The sequence below is a fragment of the Gracilinanus agilis genome, chromosome 6 (genome assembly GCF_016433145.1).
Source record: "Gracilinanus agilis isolate LMUSP501 chromosome 6, AgileGrace, whole genome shotgun sequence".
Lineage (NCBI taxonomy): Eukaryota > Metazoa > Chordata > Mammalia > Didelphimorphia > Didelphidae > Gracilinanus > Gracilinanus agilis.
In genome coordinates, this window is record NC_058135.1 from 246,833,167 (window position 1) to 246,858,195 (window position 25,029).

Here is a 25,029-nt window from a genome sequence, read left to right on the forward strand (position 1 = left end):
CTTTCTTTCTTTCTTTCTTTCTTTCTTTTTCTCTCCTTCTCTCTTTCTCTTTCTTTCTTGCTTTCTGTCCTCTCCACTGCACTTCAGGGTGCTTGAGAAGAAGCAGAAAACTGGGGAGACTATTGAGCTGACTGAAGATGGAAAGCCCCTAGAAGTGCAAGAGAAGAAGACGCCACTCTGTGACTGTACCTGCTTCGGCCTGCCACGCCGTTATATCATCGCCATCATGAGTGGCCTGGGCTTCTGCATTTCCTTTGGCATCCGCTGCAACTTGGGAGTTGCCATTGTGGACATGGTGAACAATAGCACCATACACCGAGGGGGAAAGATCATCAAGGAGGTGGGCCACTGTGGGGACACTAATCCCCTCTTCTCTTCTTTCTTCAAGGCTCTTTCCACAGCCCACTGGGTTTAGGATCATCAGTTCAAAACTGGAAGGGATTTTAGAACCCATCTAGTCCATACCCACATTTTTCAGATGAGGAAAATGAGGCCCAGGTAGTAACTTTCCAAACATAATCCAAAAGAGGGGGATTTGAATCTATGCCCAAACTCCCAATACAGTGTTGTTTTGTCCAGCCACTTAAAAAGGAAACAAAGTTATCTCTATCCTTTTAGATGAGGGAGGACATGAGACTGGATTTAATTGGTATCCAGAACTCCTAGTGGGGAATTTCCTTTGACAAATCAGATGGGCACCTTCTCTGTGATTTATGATCTTAGAAAGTTGCTTGACACTTAAGTAATTTGCTCAGGTTCATCCAGCCAGTATAGATGTCAGAGTAGGGATTTACACCCATGTCTTCTTGAATCTGAGGTCAGTTTTCCAGCCACAAACTTTCCACTTCTCAGAATATTAGATGATAAAGTAATAACTCCAATAGGTTTTTCTTAGTTCTCACTATTATGCTTTTAAGAGAGCTATCTAATAAGACCATTAGACCCTGTGCTCACATCTCAACCCTACCAGCAATCCTTACTACAGGAAAAAAAACACTTGATCTTAACAAGATCAACCAGGGGTGCTGTAGCTTTTCCACTGGTTCTAGATCTCATTGAGGGAATCTTTGACAAATTAGGATTTAAGCAGAATGACTAGATGAATTCTGAGGCTAGGTCACTAATCAATCAATTCACAATCATTTACTGATGAGCTGCCTCTATGTGCCAGATATTATGCTATTTTTTTGGAACCCAAAGACAAAAATAAAGAGACTTTGCCCTCCAGAAGAAGTGGGGGAAACATGCACATATATAAAACTATATAAAAAATGTGAACCAAGTAACCTTGGAGACAGCACGTGGCCACAGAAATGTATAATCCCTGTTATCCCTGTTTCCTTCCAAGAAAACAGCAGCAGCCTTTCTACACCTTATATTTTTCACTCCCTCCCCCCCACTCCCCACTGGCATTGGGATTGAGAGAGAGAGAGAGCTCATAGACTATATGGATTTTTTTTTCCCGAGGAGTGCAGACTCCCTTGGGTCTTTGTGTGAAAGCTTGGCTCTTAACTTTGACCTTCATACACTAGTTTCATTTATATTCGTTCTTTCTAACTAGTAACCAGCTTCTTTCAGAATAAAACTGCCTCCCTTTGGGATCCTCAGCTCCTCCTCAGCATCTCAGTTAGAAAAGCTTTAGTCGCAGTCTCTAATCCCGTTCCTCCTTCCTAGGCCCAATATAAATACCCTCCTCGTTCTCAATTCAATTGAATTCACCCTGATTCAGCAAATATTCATTATATAAGTTAAAAATCCCTCTTCTGTTCTCCGTTCTAGGCTTTCTTCCTTTCGGCCTCTGTCCCCACCCCGAGCTTCCCACTGTGGGGCACCTATAATAAAGGGTGTCTTCAATTCAGCACTTCCCTCCACTCCCAGTCCCGAAAGCGGGCGACTAGGGGTTTTAACTTGCCCACTGATACAATTTAGTCGAGGAGCAAAAAAAAGTGCAGCAGTTTTAGGATCCCTAGAGGTAATGGCTTTCTCTCCGAGAGCTAATTCGGGGTCACATTGCGCAGTGGATTTCTGTATCTGCATTCCCACCTCGAACTGTAAAATGAAATTAGCAAAGACTCTCTGCTGTTCAAACTAACTTTTCCTCTCTTTTTGTCTCCTTTTTTCCCCTCTTTTTCTCCTGCCATCTCTCTCTGGCCTTGGTAGAAAGCCAAATTTAACTGGGATCCGGAAACCGTGGGGATGATCCATGGGTCCTTCTTCTGGGGTTACATCATCACTCAAATCCCGGGAGGCTACATCGCGTCCCGCCTGGCCGCCAACAGGTAACTAACAAGACCTGGGAGCCAGCCTGGGTTGTCCCTTGGAGGTGTGGGGGAGCGTGTGGAAACCCGAGATCTCGGAGAAGCGAGGGATGGCTAGAGGGATCCGGTCCGCAGGGATAAAGGAGCCCGGTGTACTTTCCTCAGTGGAGTTGTTCTAGTATCCAGGCTGCGCCCTGCGGGGGTCGGGATCTAGCTGGGTTGGGTTCAGTCCTAAGTATGAAATTGGGGGGGGGGGTTGAGAGACTGAGCGACCAGGAAGTATCCGCCCGCCTAGGGACTGGGGGCGGGGACAGGGGAGATCCCCGACGACTTAGGGTTTTCTTCCACTGGGTAAAAACGGCCTCATTGCAGGCTATGATTAACAAGGATTTCCCTTCACCCATTCCAGCTGAAAGGACTGGGCCAGGGCAAACCTAGTTCATGCGTGGATACAGTGGATTAACCTCATTGTCATTACTATTGAAATCCTGAGGAGCCTTCGCCTTCTCCCTGCCCTCCCACTGTCCACTACCTTTCTTTCTTGCTACTGGTAAAAATCAAGAGCGTAGTGTCCGCTCCTTAGTGAGCCAGGTTTTGGGCCGCAGGGGTAGGTCTAGCCCTCTGTTCAGAGGGACAGCCGAGCTCTCCTTCTGGGTCTGTTAGGCCTGGCGCCGGCCTGTAGCCCGCGGAGCAGATGGTGCTTGGGGTCTTAAGGCTTTGTTTCTATGGTGTCTGGCGAGCTTTCAAGCACTCGGGGTGCGATTCCACCTGTTAATTAGCTCCGCGGAGAACTGCGGGAAGGCAGAAGGCATTCAGCCCAGTCCCCTGGGCCGAGAGCGCTGGTCGAGGTCCTAGTGCCTTCCCTAGTTCGACCCCCTTTTCCCACCTAGACCGCCGATTCTCTGGGACTGTCCCTGAACCTGGGAACCCGGAGACAGTGAAAAGCCGCAGGGCCTGGGAACAGCTGGTGAGGTCGTGGACTTCTGGGGACCTGGGGTTTATTTGGGGTGGAGGAGGCGATCGGTTATTAACTGGCCCTAAATGCATTAAGAAAGCATTGGTGGAGACGAAGTGGGGGAAAGAAACCATTTCTGGTTCGTTCGATTTGAAAGTGTCAAAATTGTTGCTTGCTTTGGGATCTGGATTCTAAAATCCCCGTCCAAGGTCAGCTTCTTCTCATCCCCCGAGAGAATCGCGCTTTAAAAATGAAGAAAAATAACAATAAGAAACAGTAACCATAATTCTTTTATAAAGCGCTTTGCAGCTTTCAACGCTTTCCTCATTCGAGTCCTCTCTACCTCTATTCAGTACCAGAACCTAATTCATCTCTTTTCAGTCTCCCCAACTCCAGTCCTTCAGTGTCTCTTATCCATAGCCCTGTTCTCCTAAGATTCTGACACAATGATCAAGTCTTCCAGCTTCCGACAGCTCAGCGATCTCCTGGGTCCTGGGCGGGACTCCTGGAAATTTACTTGTGGCTTAGCAGGCAGCAGGCACTGATTTCAGGGGATCCCTTCAGAGCAGTGAGAGGCTGGAATAAATGAATAGATTCATACAGTTGACTTGGAATTGTGTCTCTACCCAGGTTTTTAAACCCCTCCCTCATACAAGTTCACACAGATGAGGCTGAAACAGAGAAAAAGGGACAGAGACCAACACCCCCATGTACATATGGTTAATGGAGGAAAGTGACCTTAAGATGAAATCATTAAGGAGAAAACTAATTTTGGTATTCTTAATTATAAATTACAGAACTTTTTAGATTCCAGTCTAGCTTATAGCATCAAGGCTATTTTATTTTCTCTGAAAAGAAAGGGCTTGATTTTTTCCTGCATTTCTTTTTTTAAAAAAGTACTTAATATCTACAAGTAAGTGCATTTTCCATTCCTGGAACTACTTCTAGTTGCATAAGCAATATGCCTAGATACCTAAGGGGATTTCATCTCAAAATACAATACCTGGACCTTTAAGACTTCATCCAAAATCAGATACTTAAGCTTACCAAATGTTAAAAAGCTCAGATTTTCCTGCCAGGCAGAAACACCTGGGACTTGCCACCTTTTCCCCACCACACACACCCCTTTTAAAGATGGAGGATAGTGAAGAGAAATCTCATGTAAAATGCAACCTTGTAGCTTTCATTACAAATCACAACTAAAATGATACAAAATGACTGTATTTAGTGCTTTCGGGTTTGGAAAGCACCTTAATGTATTATCTCATTTAATAATCACAACTACACTGGTGAGGAAGATGCTAATATTATCCTCGATTTACAGATAAAGAACCTCTGACCCAGGCAATAAGTAACTTGTCTAAGGTGACCCACATCCAAAAAGTATCTGTGGTGTAGCTAGATTTAGGTCTTCCTAAATTCCAAGTCCAGGATTCTATTCACTATGCTACATGGTTTTTAATATGTAATAGGCTTAATATTGATCCAATCTCTAACGTCTTTGGCATAATTTTCTTTAAAAAATCAGAGTGGCTGATAAAGTTATGATTCACATTAATATTTATCTTATCCTTTTTAATCTCTCATGATCTGCCTCTTTGGTTGTTCAGAAAACTTGATGATATGTAAGCAATTATTTAAAAAAACATAGTCTGAGAGAAATCCTCATATAAGAATATAGGGGGGAAATTGCATTCGTTGTCTGGAAAGCTATTTTGAAGTTGTGAGATTCAATTCAACCCATTTTCCATCAACAGACATTGTATACCCATTCAAAATTGCTTCTTCCTGGAAACCATCTAAAAGTGGCATAAGATTCCCCTTGGCTAGGATACTAGGGACAGACTCCCTCCCTTAGGTGCAAAATATTCTCCCTTTGGAGGGTATTTGCCATGGTATCTTCATGCATACTATCCTGAAGTGGAGGAACTGAGGTGTCTGGAGGCAGAGCATCAAGGGAAAGGTATCAGTGGCTACACCTTCTCATAGAAACGTTCTTAATGAAAAAATAACAATAGTTCTTTCTTCCTATTGGTTGGGTCCAAAGCAGTCCCATACCTGGTTACAATTAAGGTTGCTGGTTCATTGGCTAGGTTGGGCAGAATCCACACCTGGTTTCTTATTTATGAAGATGAAAGACTAGGAGAGCTGTGGAAAGAGTGAGCTCAATCCCCAGAGAAGAAGGGGAATTCTTGCATCACTTTTTTTCTGCTGTTCTTAAAGTGATATTTCACACTTGCAGCTGCAAGATTGATTGATCTGGTGGGATGGCACTTTATTCTGTATGGAAAAAAATATAGTCACTGATGAAGGATGTTTTGTTTAAAAAGAGGGAGCAACATATTTTATCTTGATAAAAAAAGAAAAAAAGATATATTTTGACACATTTAGACAATTGGAGCTAATCTGATTTGTTTGCTTTTTAACTAATGAAGAAAGGCAAATTTTATTTTTCCATGTAGGCATTTTAAAGTACAAAATTTCTTAGAAAACATTTTGAAGAATTGTAAAGACTTCTGTATATCTGAACCAGAGTCATAAAATATTTGATCTAGAAGGGCATTTAGATTTTAGCCTGCCCCAAATCAACAATGAGGCAGACAGCTACACTGAAAAGGCAAAGATAAAACCACAAACAGCCCCTCAAGGAGTTTATATTCATTTTCCTTTTCTGTCCTGTTAGCCAGTCTAATAGGTGGTTTTGCATTTTTCTAATGGATTGTGATTTAGAGCATTTTTTCATGTGACTATTGATAGAGAAGCCCTCTCCTTTTATAGATGAGGAAAGTCCCAGAGAGAAGTGATTTATTTAAAGTCCCACAGTTAGACAGCATTAAATCAATACTAGAATCTGGGTCTTCTGACTCATATTCCAGTACCTTCATTACTGCAAATGCTATCTTGCCAAATTTTTGGCAAAATCTTGCTACCACTTCATGGTCCAAGTATAAGCAATTAATATTAACTTGTTCCACTGAGGCAAACAAGCATGTCCAAAAGGAAGTTGTTTCATAAAGTAAGTGATACAAATATAATTTTTAGTGCATTCCATTATGCACTTTTCAACATCTTTGCATGAAGAGTCCATATCTCATTAAATATAATACACCAGGACAAAGAACAATGTAAAACTAAAAACCAAATAAAAAATAATCAAACACCCATTTGTCTGGAAGATGAGATCTAATATTTTGATCTATCTATCTATCCATCCATTATAATCTGTTTCTATTTATCTATCTATCTATCTATCTATCTATCTATCTATCTATCTATCTATCTATTTGTCTGTCTATGTATCCTATCATCTTTATCTCTATCCATCTATCTAATAATCATCCACACAGGGATGAGTTAGCTTAATTTCCCAACATGGAGAATGGGGATAATGAGCATTTATTTTCCAGAGTTGTAGTGAGGATGGAAATGAAATCATATTTCTGAAGCACTTGGCAAACCTTGAAGCATGCTATACAAATGCTAGCTCTTATTATTCATTCTCTCAGTTCTGTTTTTGTTTTTAATCTGATTTCAACATTTACAATTGTAAATGGTAAGTTTCCATTATGAAAAAATTTGCCTCATTTCAAGTGTCAGCTTTCCAGCTTATTAAATTATCTTTTTGACCACATTATTCACTGTTGAAGTTAATGTCCATTGAACATGCTCTAGCTCTCATTTGAAGGCTTTTAAAAGAGTATCCTTGAAATAGCTTCATTTCAGGACCACTCACTCAAGCAGCTAAAGTTCAGGGACAGATAACAACAATTCTGTGTTATTTCTTTAAAACACATGCATGTCATCTTTAAACTATAGGCATTTAGATAGTATTAACCCAGCTAGAAAAAATCATTCGAGCCCAGAGCTGAGGTTCTCAGCTAAAGGCTAAAATTATTTCATTTTATTTTACTTAAATGAGATTTGGTCTTGTAGAGGGGTCAGTGTGGTAATGTAGATAGAGAAATGGCCTTGGAAGCAAGGAGATCTAGGTTCAGATTTGATCTTTAACATCGATTCTCTGTGCCACTCTAAGCAAGCCATTAAATGTTAAACTCATGGCTTGTTCTCACAACACTCCCCAGGATGGCATGAGATGAAAATATAATTGGGAAAACATTTTTTAAAACCCTCCTCTTCTGTCTTAATATCGGTTCTAACGCATACAAGCAATAAGGGCTAGGCAATTAGAGTTCAGTGACTTGCCCAGGGTAACACAACTGGAAACTATCTAAGGCAAGATTTCAGCCCAAGTCCTTAAGACTCCAGGACTAGCACTCTATCCACTAAATTGGGAAATACTTAACAAAGTAAATAAAATGCAATAAAATGTATATGATATTAACATATAGTCCCTAAGTCAGAATACATCTACAGTGATTCTTTTATTTGATTTTATGGCCCCCATGTCTATTTGAATTTGACACCACTACTCTAGACAACTCCCTTAGATTCTAAATTTAGAGAAAGAAATGACCCACACCCCACTAGTTGACAAAGTACATTATAACAATGAAATCACAGGCACAATCGCTACCCCCTTTGCTTTATAAATCCAATATTTGTAGTTTGGGATATATTTTATGTTCCTAATTCAACTTTTATTTTGAGCAAATAACCTCCTTTGCCCAAATTAGCAAAGGATCATAGAACTGGAACTGGAAGGGAACTCAGGGAACACCTAGTCTAATTGTCTTATTTTCCCTATGAGGAAACTGAGGCCTAGAGAAATGAAGTGGTATCTGACCCAGGGCCCTGAGATTTGAACCTTGTTCCTGACTCCAAACCCAGCACCTCTTTATGCTATATCGTACTACCTGAAGCAAAAGCTAAGATGGCAGTATCTGAGGCAGAGCTTCTGATTATCAGTGATAATTTATGGTGCCTGTATACCCTTTAAACATCTCGCTGGACTGTAGGATGATTATCTCCATTTTATCTTTAAAAACATTTCACTTAGTTTTAGTGGGTTGTCATCTCACTATAACTCTGTGAGGTGTAGGCAAGGAACTATAGCTATCATTGTTGACTTTTGACAGATTAGTTAACTGAGGCTGAGAGAGAATCCAGTGGCTCCTCCATAGTCATATAGAGGCTTCCCAGAATGGGAGATTCCCAGAATAGGGATTCAAAATTGACTTTTCCTGACTTCAGTTCTAGCATTCTATCTACTAACACATTCTTTCCCGAAGCTGTTGACCGAATGAGTTATTACCATCGACAGTTTCAAATCCAGGGGAAAAATCCAAGAATTAGAGAGAGAAGCTTTTAATGGTCCCAGAGAGACCAGCAGGATTTGTGTTAGGAAAGATTGGGAAATTTAGCCATTTTTAAACTGCATCAGATCCTAAACTCTTTTGGTCTCTTTGTCCACTCATAAAATCATGAGAGACATTTCTTCCTTCTTGAAAAAAAAGTCAAACCAACAAGGAGATAGGCTAAGAATTTGTCTTTAATCTAAGGAAGAGCACAGATTCCTATAGCCCTTGGGCCTTTTTGTAGCTTCCTCTGAGATTACAGAGTCTTGAGAATGGTGAGGGTACTGTTGATCCATTGTTGGAGAAAGGAAGAAGTGGGGACTTTTCAATAGAATTTTCTAACATTTGATAAAATCTTCCTACTACTAGATTCATAAGGAGGGCCATTTATCCCTAAAATAAATAGGTGAGTTCATTGATTTAAAAGTCTGTTATGAATAAGCATTTATATTTTTAAAATAAAAATTCCAATATCTTGAGTAAATGTGGTCTTCCAGGGATGGTCATTGTTATAAATTCCTTTCATGAAGAATGGTGTAGGGTTTTTGAAAGAGATGGAGGCAGCCATTCTATCCACAAAACCGCAAACATTTCAAGGTTAAAATAAAGAGGATTTATAGTGGTGGTAATGGTAGTGGTGGTTGTGTATATATGAATAATTGTCTGCTTTATTTGGTGTGCAAAGGAGTGAAAAGAAGAAAAATAAGCTAATTTATTTCCAATAATAATACAGTATTGAGAGTCCTCATCAAACAGAATTATTCTCTATTTAAATTTAGAAATCACACCCCCTGCAAAACAATGTTTCCTGGATCCTTAACCCTCTGGCTGGCAAACAATTCTGAAATCCCTTTGTGTGTAAAAAGAATCTAAGCAGAAAACAAAAACTAAAGGGGCAAGGGTTGGCATTTCACTCAGAATGAATGGATTTTACCCACATGTTGGGTCAGAGGTGACTCTATCTCTCTGTTTATCTGCCTAATCTATTCTGTCTGTCCATGATGTATAGATAGAGTCACTTCTGACCCCAGAAAAGTAAAATATATGAGATTCTAGTCTGGTTTCCCTGGCTTCCAAGAAAAGAAAGACCCTGCTGGACCCCCTACCCCCACACTTTGCCATGTCTGAGTTAGATGATGAACTAAGCCTAGCCTGCTTGCCTGCAAAGGTAGGCTCCGGAGGGGGAGGGGCTGGCACATGCCTCTGCTGCTTTTTCTTTCCCTCCTCCTCTTGTTAGGGCCGCACACGTGCTGCATTGCAGTTTAGATGGCTAGGAGAAGATACTGGCAGCCTCTCTGGGGTAGGGAGGTGCCTGGGGGGAGGAGTATGTCAGGTGGGCAGCTGGTGGAGCGATTCTCCCGCTGCCATATGTCGCTGTTGGGGCCATCTATTTTCTCTGTCATGAGTGATGAAGTCATTTTTACAACTTAATGATGTACCAAGGGACCTAGAGAATTGCGTTTGTGCATGTGTATTTCTTTTTTTTTTTTTTAATATAAGAGTCGGGCATCAGATGTGGCAAAATGAGGAACAGAGAGGCCCCTATTTGATTAGATTAAGCAGCAGGGAATCAGCCTGCTCCAATTCACCCTGTGGGAGAGGCTTAGCCTTCTACTCAGGGTCAGATACATCAGCCCTGCACTAAGCTACAATGGAAATAGATTGATATCATCTGTAAAAATGGCACACCACCCATGTTCTTGTCACTTTTCAGAATAAGCCTCCATGGGGGCAGCGGTTCATTCAGAGGGCATCAAGGTGTTGGGACTGTGGGTCAATCAAAGGTGTAAATGGGAATTTCATGTGTAACTCACCATGGGCCATATTGATAAGAATATTCTCAAAATGTACAAAGCTTAGTCACAGATGACTTGCCTTTGATTCCCTTCTAATGTTGGTTGATCAGTCTTTAATTGCGGTAGTTCCTCTCTCGCTGTTAGCAACTAATGTAGACATATATGACTCCCCCTTACCTAAACTCATGAGTTATAGGAGACATGACACAACTTTAAGTCACAGAGATTTTTTTTTTCAGCAATAGGGGAAAGTAAAAACCCAATTGTCTTTCACATAGCATTTTCCAATCTCCACATTGGATACAACAAAGAAAAATAAGTACATGAGTATCTATCTGTTTTTGAAGCTTGGAAATTCTTAATGGCATCAATGTGTCACTTGCCATGGAAGAAATGAGAAAGAGAACTGTAATCCAAAATAGCTTCCCAATGTTTTCACATTACGGAAGGTTTCTCTAATAAATGAATATGTCCTCGCCTTTATTTCACTGGGCTAATAGATAGGACATTCACTGAAAATCTGAGCACTCACCAGTTTTTGTTTCTGGTGCAATGAATGGAAAGAACCCTTGACTGGGAGATATAGGCACTTCACCCTATCAACCTCAGTTTCTTTCTCTGTAAAATAATGAGGTTGTATTAGATATGTCTGAAGTCTCTTCTAGTTTTAAGTCTACAAGAGGTTGTTTATGAGAGCAAATTTCATCAGTGGCTTTTTTTCCACATCAGTTATATTCCTTAGCTTCTGTTTCTCTTTGTTCAGTTGTTAAAATCCAACCGGAAATTTATTTTCACATTGGGAGGACATTTTGAATACATTAAATTCTGTTTCCAGTTGTGAGAAGCAGATACTCCAACCAAAGTTGGTTGGCTGTGATTCAGATAACATTTTGATGTTTCCTCTCGGTATTTTAAAAATGAAATATGTAATTTAAGCATTAAAAGAAAGACATATGAAGAAGCCAGATAGATAGATAGATAGATAGATAGATAGATAGATAGATAGATAGATAGATGTGTANAGATAGATAGATAGATAGATAGATAGATAGATAGATAGATAGATAGATAGATAGATAGATGTGTAGGCAAAAAAACCCAACCCTTCCCTTCTGTCTTAATACCAATTTGCATATAGAAAAGTGGCAAGGGCTGGGAAATCAAAGTTAAGTGAGTTGCCCAGGGTCACACAGTAAGGAAGTGTCTGAGGCCACATTTGAGCCCAGGTCCTCCAGACTCCAAGCCCGGCACAATATCCCCTGTATTACCTAGCTTCCCCTAAACCATCTATTTTTGATCCTAGAGAATATATGAAGAAACACATCTCCCTCCTTTCAGAAGAAGTGGAATACTGTAGGATCAGAATGTTGCATACATTGTTAGACAGAGTTGCTATGGCAGTTACTTTACTGTTTTTCTTTTTAATGTGAGAGAGTCCAGCATCTAGTATGGGAGGATGCATGCATTGGGGAAGGGGAGTGAAAATCCAAAAGTGACAGTTCACTAAGATAAAAATAATTAATTGATGTCTATTTGCAATAGGTAGTTATCTTATGTTTGATTTCAAAGTCTGGTTGGATTCTCTATTGAAGAAAAAGAAATAATTGAATTTCAGCTCAATGTTCAGAAATTAATAGTTTATTGCCATTTGGCATTCATTTTTCATTTTTCTGAATGCTTCTTGTTGGAAGTGTATTGTTTAAATATCTTTGAGAACCTTATTTCATAAAATTTCCAAGTGATTTACAGCATTCAAGCCTTTGTGTGATAATCCTTTAGAAGATGCTTTCATTCCTAGGCAATGCTTCACAGTATGAAATCACATTTTTTCTTGAAGCCTGGCAATCACATTCAAAAAATTTATATATATTCTCAATGGAAAGAAATAGAACCAAAGCATAAGAGATAATTTGATTATCATTATGATTGTTGTCATTAGCAATGACAATGATATTAGCATTAGATGGCAATCGATAAGGTAAAATTATTCTCTGTTGTTTTGCCTTCTAGAGGAGTTTTATCAAAGATGATTTCAGTGAGGCTACATTGGATAATCTTATGTCCTAATATTTTAATTCAGCTATAGAAAGCCACTATACACACACACACTTATGCAAGTGAGTAAAATTATATACATATATCATATATAATATATATACAGAATAAAAACAGGATAGAGACTTGTCCCAGGAACATTTCTATCTGAACCCAATAAAAAAAAAGTTAAGAACTGGGGATGGAAACAATGATTCTTCATTACTTTTAAGAGTGACAAATGACACTCCCTATATTATAAAAAATACTTCAAAATATACTTGAGAATTTAATTTTAAAATTTAATTAAAAATACTGGAGTCAGAGCCTTATTTGAAATAGAACTACTAATCCATGGCAACTAGCTTACACAATAGAGCACCAGGTTTGAAGCCAGGAATATATGAGTTCAAATCCATCCTCAGACACTGACTAGTTCTGTGACTCTGGTCAAATCACTTAACACTTATTTGCCTTAGTTCCTCTAGTATAAAATAGGGACACATTGGAGAAGTAAATGGCAAACGACTTCAGTATCTTTGCCAAGAAAACCCCTTAGACAAAAGTCAGTAAGGTCCTGTAAAGTCTGACATAATTGGATGACTGAACAACAACAAAATGATCCATAAAACCTAAAAACAACATGGTTAATAGATGTCCCCATATCAAACACTCACTATCTTTAAGCTACATAGGATGAAAAGCTTTCAAAATATGAAGATCTAGTAGAGACTAAAATCATGTGGGTATAAGCTGAGGTCCATGTTATTACTGTTGTCCTAGTGCTATTAGAGTTACACTAAAGATTCTTTCAGTGAGACCTACAGAAGAATCCCAATACATTGGACCAATTATCAATGTCACTAATTTTGCCCATCTATGGGTAAATACCAAGAGCCCATAAATATTAAATATAAAAGAATAAGTTAGATTAGTGACTTGCTATAGGACATTTTTATCCAAACTCCACTGAACAAGATGAAATAAACAAGATAGAAATAAAAAAAAGGTTTTAAGGTTTACAAAATACTTTACATACATTATCCAATTCAATTCTCATAGTCTCCCTGTAAAGGAAGATACGGGGGTATAATTTGTTATTCCTATTTCTAGGACAGCAGGGGGAAAATAAAAGACTTTTAAAATTTCAGAAGTCACTAATAATTGCTTTAGAATTAGAGAAATGTGATTTCTGTAATGCAAGAAAATATTATCAGATATATTACCTTATCGGAAAACAAACTTAATGTCTGGCCTTCAAAGAAATAATGAGCCAAGAACCTGATATCTCAATGGATTACTAAATTAAATAAAAGTAAATGTAAAAGATAAGCTTAAAAGTATGTAAATATTTCCAAATTGAATTTGATCTCTAGTGTTATACTGCAAAGCAAAAGATAATTCCCCTTTCCTTTCCCTGAATCCTGCTCCCCCCAACCAGTCTAAGATGAAGGATTCTAGACAGTTTAGAGAAGAAAAAATGCATAGTCACATGAATAACCTGACTCTAACCAAAGGAAAAAAAGGGGAATAAAATTTGTTCTGAGATGGTCTACACTTGTAGTATCAAATTCAAATAGAAATAGAGGTCATTAATTTATACACAAGAATCTCTGCCAGGTTTATATTGACTTAGTTTTAAAATGTGATATTATCTCTATTTTATTGTATTTTTATTTTATTTTGTCAAATATTTCCCATTTACATTTTAATCTGGTTTGGGCCACACTAGGAAGCATTGTGAATCTCATATGGCTTGACCTCTCTGGTCCACACAGTCAAAATTCTGGGAAGAAGTGAGCTAAATCTGACAATACAGACTACCCGATTGGAAAACTAAGAGTTAAAATTCTTCATTCCTTTCCTAGGAGTAGTCCACCTTCCACCCCCAAATTTAGGAGGCTGGCAAAAATGTAGGCATTTGACATCAGTAGTGGAGCATTTAGTCAATAACAAGACTTGTCCTGAATTTTTCTTAGTTCTACAATATTTTCCATATTTGGAAAATACACGGATGATACATTTTAGCCAAAGATGATCATAATGGTAGAAATATGGAAATGCCAATCAAAATAATTCTTGTGGTAACAGGAATAGGAAATGGGCCTGTGCTTGTAGAACTATAGGGAACCCCCAATGGGGAAATTGTATCCATGGAAAAATTGGTACCTTCTTTTCTACTTAGCAATGGTGCCCAACTCAAAATTGCTCTATTACATATTGAATTAGAAAACCACAAATTAACATTATTTATATTGTATTCTATTTTTACTCATTTTTGTTAAACATTTCCCAATTATATGCTCTAAGGAAATTAATTTCATACCTCTTAGTCTAGAGAGCTAAGAGTTGTGACAATTATCATGATAAGCTGACTTTTATATATCACTTTCAGAATTCCTGTATATAGCACACACATACATATATGTATATATATATATATATTGCCTTTTTATTGCCTCCCCAATGAGACTGTAAATTTTTTGAGGGAAAACACTGTTTCTTTTGTCTCTTTTTGTATCTCTAGATTAGCATAGTCTCTGAAACATAGTAAACATGATAAATATTTATTGGTTGATTGACTCATTTGTAAAACATCTTAAATACTTTATTTCATTTGAGATTCCAACAACTTTGGTGTCAATGCTATTATTCTCCTTTTTACAAATGAGACGTAGAAGTTAAGTGACTTTTTCAGGGTAATTCAGCTGGGGAAGGGAAAAATCAGTATGATTTCTGAGAACCCTTATAACTCTAAAACTATGATCTTCTATCCCTATCTGAGGAGGAGGTAGTAAAATAAATAGAGCCCTGGGCATGGAATCAGCAAGTTATGATGAAATTTGGTTTCAGATAGGTACTAATTTTGTGACACTAAGCAAGTCACTTAACCTCTGTCTGTCTCAGATTTGCCATCTGTGAAATGAGGCTAATGATACTTCCCAAGGTTGTGAAGCTAAAATGACTAGCTGCCTACTGAAAAAAATATTTATTTCTGCCTATAACTTTTAATTAATTTTGAAAGCCCTATTAAGTTTTAATGTTATTCCATGTACAGTTTGGATTCTATTATTTTGAAATAGTTGAGATTTTAAAGTTAAGCCAATATAATATGCAAGAATTTTTTTAATGGTAACAGTATCAGCAAGGTGACACAGTAGATAAAGTGCTGAACTTGGAGTCAAAAAGACTCATCTTTTTGAGTTCAAATCTAGTTTCAGACAGTTACTAGCTGTGTGACCCAGAGAAAGTCATTTACCCTTGTTTGTTTCAGTTTCCTCCTCTGTAAAATTGAGCTGGAGAAGGAAATAGCAAACCACTTCAATATTTTTGCCAAGCAAACCCTCAAATGAGGTCACTAAGAGTCGCACCCAACTGCAACAAAAATATTGTTTGAAGAATTTACTTGTGTGTGTGTCCACCTCCAGAGAAATAACTGGTAAATAGAAATAAGAAAGGGATAGTTTTATATGTACATGTATCTTTTTGCCAAACGATGCCTTCTTTAATAGGATATGAGGAAAAAAGGAGGGAGTTACCTAGATATTTTAATGTAACAAATAAACAGATAAATTTTAATTTTAAAAAATGAAATGACTATACAACAACAAATTTGTAAAGTGTTTTGCAAATTTTAAGACGCTCTATGGATTCTAGCTATTATTTGAACCTAGTTATACCCAATTCCAAGATTAGTAATCTGTATATGCATCAAGCTGCTTTTGGTATAAACTATGGACTTCTCACTAGATACTCCAAGTGTAACATCTAAAAGCTCTTTGAAAAAAAAATACTGATTCAGATGCTTGGAAGATAATGGTAATAATTTGAATTGGCTCATTATTCTTCTGATTGTTTAGTGCTTTAGTTTACCAAGTGTCTTCACACATAATGCCTTTTGTGTTTACTATCATTACAAGCAAAAGTTCCTACTCATCATTTACTGTGGGAGTACAAAATCCCATAATAATCTACTCTCAAGAAGCTCACATTTATTACACAGAACAAATGCAAAGTAATTTTGCTGGAGAGGAAGGCACTGATAGTCATGGGGCCCAGGAAAAGGTCCAAATAGATGGTGTCATGAATAGAATTTTGAAGGATGTATAAGGTCTTCTAAGAAGCAGAGGTTAGGTGGGAGTATATTTCAGGTGTGAAGGATTGTTAGCGCAAAGGCCCAGAGATTGGTGATGGAAAATTATATCCAAGTGAGAAGTGGTGATGGCTTCATCTTTTTTGTTGTTGTTTTGCACTGTACTTTAAAGCTAGAGAATGTTTTCATTTTATATGTCCTTGTGTAGAACCAGATACAAGGAAATTTATGACTGCAAAGGAACCATGATATAATATGTACAACCACAGTAAATAGTTATAGATAGCAAAACTTCTTAAGAGAGTAATCCATCACCTACTTAATTTTGGAAGCAGACCAGAAGAAATTACTTTTTTTCAGAGTGAAAAAGAATTTTTTTGATGGACAGGAAATGTAATGGAAGTTGAATTCAGGAGATTTTGCAGTGTTGTTTGGAGGAGATGAGGGTGAGGACAAACTGGGCCATGTACTTGAACTCATCAACCGTCTCAAGTGAGGATTTATCCACAGGAGCATTCTGTAAGCTTGTCCAGGGCTGTTGATCTGTGCTTACTCTGAGACAGTTAGTGAGTCTTGTAAGGACATAAAAATACATAGAACAGCAGTCTGTCTCTATTTAAAAAACTCACTCAGAAAAGAATGATTAGTGGACTCAAAAGGTTATTGGGATGAAGGCATGAACAAAAGAAGCCTAACTTGAATTTTACCCACTTTAGGAGTAATAGAAATCCACTGTCTCTTTTTCTCATACTAAGTCCTATGGTAAGCATAATTGTCAATTTTCCTTAATGACTTGCCTATCATTTCCTGTCAAGTTTTTCAGTTGAACATCAGTCCAGGTTGTAAGAGAGGAATACACTTAGACGTCAGAATCACTTCTAAATGAGAGAAGGAATTTTGGCCAGTGCTTCCAAAGGGAGTAATTCAGTCTTACTTATAATAGGAAAAGATGCATGATCAAGTCTTTTTTAAGAGTAAAAAAAAGTTGTTTATTCTTTTTCTCATGAGGAAAGGCAGATGCCCTAAGCGCGAATGCAAATTGGCTGTATCTTTTGGCAAAAATTACTGTCTAGTCATTCATATAATGGATCAGGTTATGTTTTCTACCCAAATGTAGGAACAAATATGGGTAAAATCTAAAGGGATCTGGATAAAGATTGTGAAATGATAGTCATAGTGAAACCATGAGGACTTGAAGATGACACCAATGTTTCAAACCTTTGTGACTGGAAGGATGGGTGATAAGAATCTCAAAAGTATTAGGGAAATCTGGAAGAGTATGGCATAATAACTTTCTTTTTGAACATATTGAATTCAAGGCATCCAATTCAAAATGTCCAATAGGCAATTCATGATGAAGATCAGAAGCAAGAGGAATAGATTAAATTTACATATATATATACACCTATATATACATAATTTATGTAAAATGTGTATGTGTATGTATATGTATATATACACACATAATGTCTGAGAGTCATCTGCATAGAGATAGTAACTGAACCCATGAGAACTGATGAAGTGACAAAGTCAAAGAAGGTAGTGAAAAAAAAAAAAGAGCGGGTCCCAAACAGAACTATTAGATACATATATCGCAGCTTTTTAGCTATTATCCTGGGGATAGATATCTCTTTTGTCTCTGCTTCTTTGCTAATATAAAAAGTTCTGCCACAAACATTTTGGTGTTTGTGGGACCTTTCTTTATTTTATATGCCAATATATTGAGAATTAAATGTCTCTACAGTCCAAAGTAAAGTCAAGTTTTAGTACTACTCTGGTCAATTTAACCAGGGGAGAGGGTCAAACTCATCCAAAAACCTCACTTTAAGCCTTGAATTATATTGAAAAAATGATCCATATAACAGCCAACTTAATTAGAATGCTGGGGCTTCACAAGGTCCTCTTGCCCTACTCTAAATATCTAGCAATGGACATGCTTCTTAAATATGATCTTCTATCATTTCTGATAAGCTAAGTACAAACCATTCTTTCCACCTCCACTCATGCACTTCTCTACTTAAACTCTATCCATCTTCATGAAGGAAAGGGAAGGAGACTTGGGCATATTCTTGAGATATTTCAAATCAGATAGAGGCATTCTCCCACAGTCTAGGTACTGGCCTGGGCTGGAAATGATTTATTTCTTCTCTTAAGGAAAATTATTACTTGGAGGATGGTTGTGGGATCCTTAAAAGAAATGCTTACAGGACCACCTGAATCAAGGATATTTGTTCTGCATGTATTGGGAATCTTCTTGTCCATTGATAGATTCGTAGAATTTAGAGAATGTTCTATTATATTACAAGAATGTGTTCTCTCATCTTTCTTATTATTCATTTAATGTTTCTTCTGGTTTTCCTTTTTCCTTAATATATACAACCACTCATCCTTTAAATGTGAGTACTCTTCAGACTTCTATGCTGTATTCTAGTCTCATTTCTATCTACACACCCCTCTTTCAATAAGCTCATCACTTCCAGTAGCTTTAACTATCATCTTTTGTCTCCAAATCTTTATCTCTAACTGACCATTTTTCCTAGGTACCAATCTTTTACGTATTTCTAAATGCCTATAGCAGTAATGTCAGACCTTTTAGAGACCCTCATGCCATATGCGAGCTGCCCCCTTAGCCTAGGCAGGGGTGGGAGGAAATGTTACCTTTTGGGCTGCTGGGCAAAGGGGCAGGTGATGTGAAAAATGTCTTTAGGTGCAGTGGAGAGGGTGAGGGGAGCAGCCCCCTTTTGGCATGCATGCCATAGGGTTGCCAACATGCATACCAAAAGGGAGTTGCTCCCCTCATCTACAGTAATTTTCATCTGGATGACATTCTAGCATCTCATACTCAACTCAATATCAAGACAGATTTGCCATCTTCTCTCTCCAGTGCTCATCTCCCCCTAACTTCCTTATTTCTTCTATTCACTCAGGCTTGAAATCTTGGAATTATCCTTGATTCTTTCTTCTCTCAGTTGTCCATTGCATATAAACAATCACCAAATTCTAACAATTTTTTCTTCACAAGGTTTTTCCCATCTATTTTTTCAAATGTCTTTACTACTCAGCAGACTCCACTGGCTTTCTTTAGGATCAAATACAAATTCCTCTTTTTAGCTTTTAACACCCTTTTCAAATTGGCCACAGCTGTCTCCAGTTTTGATGTACATCGCTTTCTCTCCTACCCTCTTTGATCCAGCCAAACTGACTTCTTGCTATGTTCCTCATACACAGTATTCTGTCTCCCATCCTTTCCTTGCCCTTACTCCCATCTTATGGAATCCCTCTCTTCCTTCAATGCAACTCAAATACCATCTTCTAAATGAAACCTGTCCTGATGCCCACATATGCTGGTTCTTTCCCATATAAACTTTCTTATATTTTGTATATTTGTATTTTCTTTATATTCATTCAATATATGTTAATATTTATCTACATTATCTCTACAGTTAGAATGTGAGCTTTTTGAATATATTTATTCTATTCAGACCTTAAGAACTTAGCACATAGTAAATGTATAATAAATACTTGTTCATTCATTTATCTTCCCTTTCTTTTCATTTCTTTTACAATTATTTACTTTCTTGCCAAACATCTACTCTTTCACCTCTATTCTTTCTCCACCCTTCTGCACTGGACAGAATTCTGACAATGATGAATCTTCTTCCATCTCTATCTTATGTGGCCTTTATTTGGATTTCCAGAATTATTTTTCACTACTGTACCCCCTCCTTATATTTTATAAATTCATGCAAAATTGTAACTTGACATTTCCTGTGTACAAACATGTCATATTCTTTTTTGCTTCTCGTCTTTCTTTTCTTTCCAATTAGAATACAGTACTGCATTGAAATCATGTGAATCCTTCAGGATTTATCTTGAAAGCCCCCTTCTCTAGTGCTTTTCTTGAAGACTTTAGCAAGAAAGATCTTTTCCTTTTTTCATCTCTTATACTTCCTTGATATATGTGTGTGTCTATTGCTATGTCGACAACCATACCTATATAATCTCTATATAGCTTGTCTCTACCTACCTACATATCCATCTATCTATCTATCCATCTATCTATCTATCTATCTACCTTTCTCTCTTGAGTTTTTGGACTATAATTCATTTCCTTCCCCACAATACCTATCACAAAGTAAGAATTTAATAACTTTGCCAAATGAATGTTAAATGATATCCAAATTTCTCCTTTGGTTAGATGAGTAGAGGTAGAATATGTATAAATGATTTCCAGATAGCCATCATCCAAAGGACTAGAATTTGTTATTATAAGAAATGCTATTACTTTGTTATGATATTGATTCATGTAGAAATTGATGAAAATAAGAGTAGATGATGTGCTTGAAAGACTTTGAAGGTATAATGACCAGCCATAGAAAAATATAAGGATGACAAAATATTTAAATTTTGAAATCATGTAAGGATACTGTGGCAAGGCTGTCAAATTACAAAAATCAAGCAGAGCAAGAATTGAAAGGAAATACCCCTGTATGTGAACCATAAGAAAACATTTTTGATGGATTAGTGAAGGGAAGGAGAAAAGTCATTTTATTGCTAGTAATAGAATAGAGATATAGTCCAGGTTTTGTTGTGTGGGTCGCTAGAGTCTGGACAAATTATTTTGCCTTGGTAGGCTTCAATTTTCACATTTGTAAAATGAGGAGATTAGACCACAGGGGTGCCTTCAAACTAAAATTGTATATGTGCTTTAAGTTTGTAGCACCCACTATTGATATTTATTTAAATGATTTCCTTGAAGTATATGAGTCATTCACCACTCTCAAGAATTGCCTTCATGCATTGCAATGGCCAAAACATTATCTTCTGGTGGACTGACTTCTGTTTATGAGCCTTTCCAAATTTAGTAACCCTGGTCCTTGGAGGATAGGTGCCACCTGGCATGCACTTAAAAACATTTAGTTTATAGGACTTGCCAGGGTTTTATTTCCACTGACTTTCTTGTGCCAAGTTAATCTGTGTGATTAAAATCAAAATCTATGTTTTCTTCACATTGATCATCAATTATTTTCCCCTTGACTCAATGAATGGAGCACTGGATATGGAATTAGGAAGACAAGTTCAAATTCTGCTTCAGACACTTAATAGCTGTATGATCCTCAGCAAATCACATAAGCTCTCTTTGCCTCAATTTCTTCACTTGTAAAATGTGAATAATAATAGCTCTTACCTTGCAAGGTTTTCTTGAGGATCAAATGAGATAGTAGTGGTAAAGCACCTAAGAGAGTGCCTGTAACATAGTAAGCACTGTATAAATGTTAGCTATTATTATTCCTTAAAAAACCTCTTATTTTGTATCAATAGCTGTAGTTGTTGGTTTGAAGTCTAAGCATTCATTAAGGTTCCTAGAGTTTTAATTCAGATATTTTGTATTAGAAATGTATTAAAGTACAAATCATAGAAAATTTATTTGTGTACCTTTGAAAGGGTTCCCAGTTGTTTTCCCCTACATCTTAAAACTGAATCCCCTCTGCATTTCTGTCCACCAAAAACTTTGCACCATCTCTGTAAGACAAATGACTTGACTTCACCACAGAAAACACTGCACAATTTTCATGGCATTGCAAACATTTACATTTATACAAAAATCCTATTTAAATGTTTCATGTTGTCACGCACATACACTGCTGTGGTACTCTAGTCAGGTCCTACTTTATCTATCTCTTCTTACAGTTTGTGCATATTTTAAGAAAGGAATGCCTTCTTTGTTGTTGGTCAGTCCTTTTCAGTTGTGTCCAACTCTGTGTTTTAAGGTTTACTTGGCAAAGTTATTTAGAGTAGTTGCTATTTCCTTCTCCAGTTCATTTTATAGATGAGGAAAGTGAGGCAAAGAGGGTTAAGTGAGTTGCCCAGGGTCACAAAGTAAATTTCTAAGGTCATATTTTAACCCAGCACTCCATTCATAATGCCACCTAGCTGCCTGGGTCTTCTGCAACAGCCCAGACAAGTGGTCATTCTTTTTCTTCTTCACTTATTTCAGGAGTATCTGTCTCTTTGTATATCCATTTGGTGTTTCCTTGACAAAGATATTGGAGTGATTTGCCATTTCCTCAGGTTCTGCTTTAAGATTTCAAGTGAAGAGAAACTCAACAAACCCAAGAGGCAGACCATTTCTCTTTGGAACACCTCAAATTGTTTTTTTTTTCTTTCTTACATTGTGTTTCTCCACAACTTCCATTGTTTATCCTTACTTCTACTCTCTGGACCAAGTTGAACAATGCTAAGTTCTCTTTCTTTATTTCTTTTACTACTTGAAGGCAATCATGACCACCCTACTGTCTTCTCTTATCCAAATATTCTTAGTTCCTTCAATAGGTTTTCATATGCCTTTTCCCAAGTTTCCTCCCCAGTTCCTGATCATTCTTGTGTAGATATGAGACAGTTTGTCAATGACCTTGTTAAATGTTTTGTCCAGAACTGAGTGTAATATTCTAGGTCAGGCTGACCAAATTAAATTTTTTTTGGTACTATTTCCTTTCTTATTCTGGTTACTGTGCTTTTCCTAATAAAGACTAAAATAGCAACTGCTCTTTTGGCTGCAAACAAAACGGTTGATTCATATTGAGCTTGCAGTTCACTAAGACTACCACTTTTTCACAATTTCTCTAGTCATACAACCTACATCTTGTACTCATAGAATTGACATAAGGCTATAAATATATGCATGTATACACATATTCTTATTACATTTCATCTTACTATATTGGCTATATTCTGTACCTTGTGAAGTCATCCATCATATCAGCTATCCCTCTCAATTTCATGCCATTAGCAAATTTAATGTGCTGTATCTATGATTTAATCTATACTTTAATATTTCACAAAATTAATGATCTCACCAATGGGGTATATCTTCTCCATTTGGTATGAATTGGCATATCTTTTTCTTCTATATGATTCTTATCTACCTTCTGGCATTTTTTTGCTTCATAATTAATAATCTGCCCAAAATGTTGAAAACCTTCATTTGGGTCTTTTTAAATTTCATAGAAATCAGTGTAATTCTATTTTTATTTCTTTTTTTAATTCCTCAATAACACCACAAGATTGGTCCTCTTCCATTTTTAGTCATAATTTTTCTCATAATAATGTTCCTTATACCAGTTCTTCAGTGTAGACAGGTTATGATTAGAAATATATTGTTGACTATTAGTAACTTCTGTGAACCTCTTTGGTGTCCTTAGGATCATCCAAAAACTTTGTTTTGTTGAAGATTATGCTGTTCTGAGACTTACAATAAAATTCTAGAACCATCATTTGAATATTTCTTTCAGATATAGTTAAATGTATATGACACTTCCTAAATAGTATCTAGAATACTCTCTTATTCTATTTTACACCTAATAGTCCACCCACAATGACTTTATCACCTATTTGGCTTGATGAATTAGTTCAGTTGGGCTTACTTTCCAAACTATAGTCTAAAAATATTTATTTTTCATCCTTTTAGTTTTACATGTATGAATTACTAAGCCATCATATTTGAGTAATCATGACTCTCATAGAGGAAGTGTCATGATATGTTGGTGAAATTAGCACAATATAATCTACAAACAAGGGCAACTGAAAGAGTTTTCATCTTTATATATAAAAGATGTTTTTATTTTTATATATTCAGGTGGTCCTCTTTCCATTTGGTCCAAAGAATAACATTTTTCTTGACAGTAATGAGCTCCTTTATTGGGACTTCATTTCCTTGTCTTGTGCTTTGCTTGATGTCAATAATTATGGGGTCATTGAAAGGATTGAATTTTCCAGGTAAATTTACCAAGGAACCTTATATAATCTTAATTTGAGTATGTTTGTTTGAAGACAGCCTTTAACTTTGCATTTTGCCCTACTAAGTAAAATATGCTTTGTTATCAGCCAACAATAATCATATAGTTTTGTGAAATTTTTTGTGCCTTTCTTTCATTTATATAATCATAAAGCTATGGTCTGCTATAGAAAATAATTTACTAAAGAATGGCCTTTCTCTTCCCATATTTTCACCAAGAATAACATTGGTGTAATAATAGATTATTCTCATTAAGATTTTATAAATGATGTTCAACTAGGCATATGTATTCATAGTTTTTTATAGTGATTAAGTGATTTGTGATAATTGATAGTTGATATAATTCATAATCCAGCCTCCCTGCACTCCATTTTTTTGTTACCTTCCATTCCTTGAAATATCCTTCAATACATCTCTGGCATAGATTTCTTCAATTTGTACTTAGACTGGTTCTGCTTCTTTTTCCCCACCCTCTTTTTAAAGTAATTTCTATTCTTTTGTTTGTTTGATACATCATCGACTGATGAGTTGTCAGTAATGACTATCAACAATGATGGAAACAGGTAATTATTGAAACATTGACAATTCTTTTTCTTTTTATGTGCATGTGTAGTCCACCTGGCAATTACAGTTGTGAAAACTTTTAGGGCAATGTGACCTATGTGGTTCTCACATCAATATTTATGAAGACTTGTAGGAAATAATGATAAATATTTCCCCCATAAAACAATGAAAACTTTACTCCATAGTTTTTTTTATTAAATTACTTTATGTTATAATATAGCATTTACTTTTGCATCTATTTCTCTCATTTGGAAAGAAGATGATGTATTTTCTTGATAC

General features: G+C 36.8%; 1 protein-coding gene across 1 annotated transcript in view; it reads left to right on the top strand.

Moving 5' to 3' along the window:
* The window catches only part of SLC17A6 (solute carrier family 17 member 6), a 53,512-nt gene that overhangs the window by 3,571 nt on the left and 24,912 nt on the right, over positions 1 to 25,029 (top strand). Inside the window, 2 exon segments of the mRNA XM_044680954.1 lie at positions 88 to 340; positions 2,161 to 2,279. Of these exon segments, the coding sequence (XP_044536889.1) occupies positions 88 to 340; positions 2,161 to 2,279 (372 nt within the window).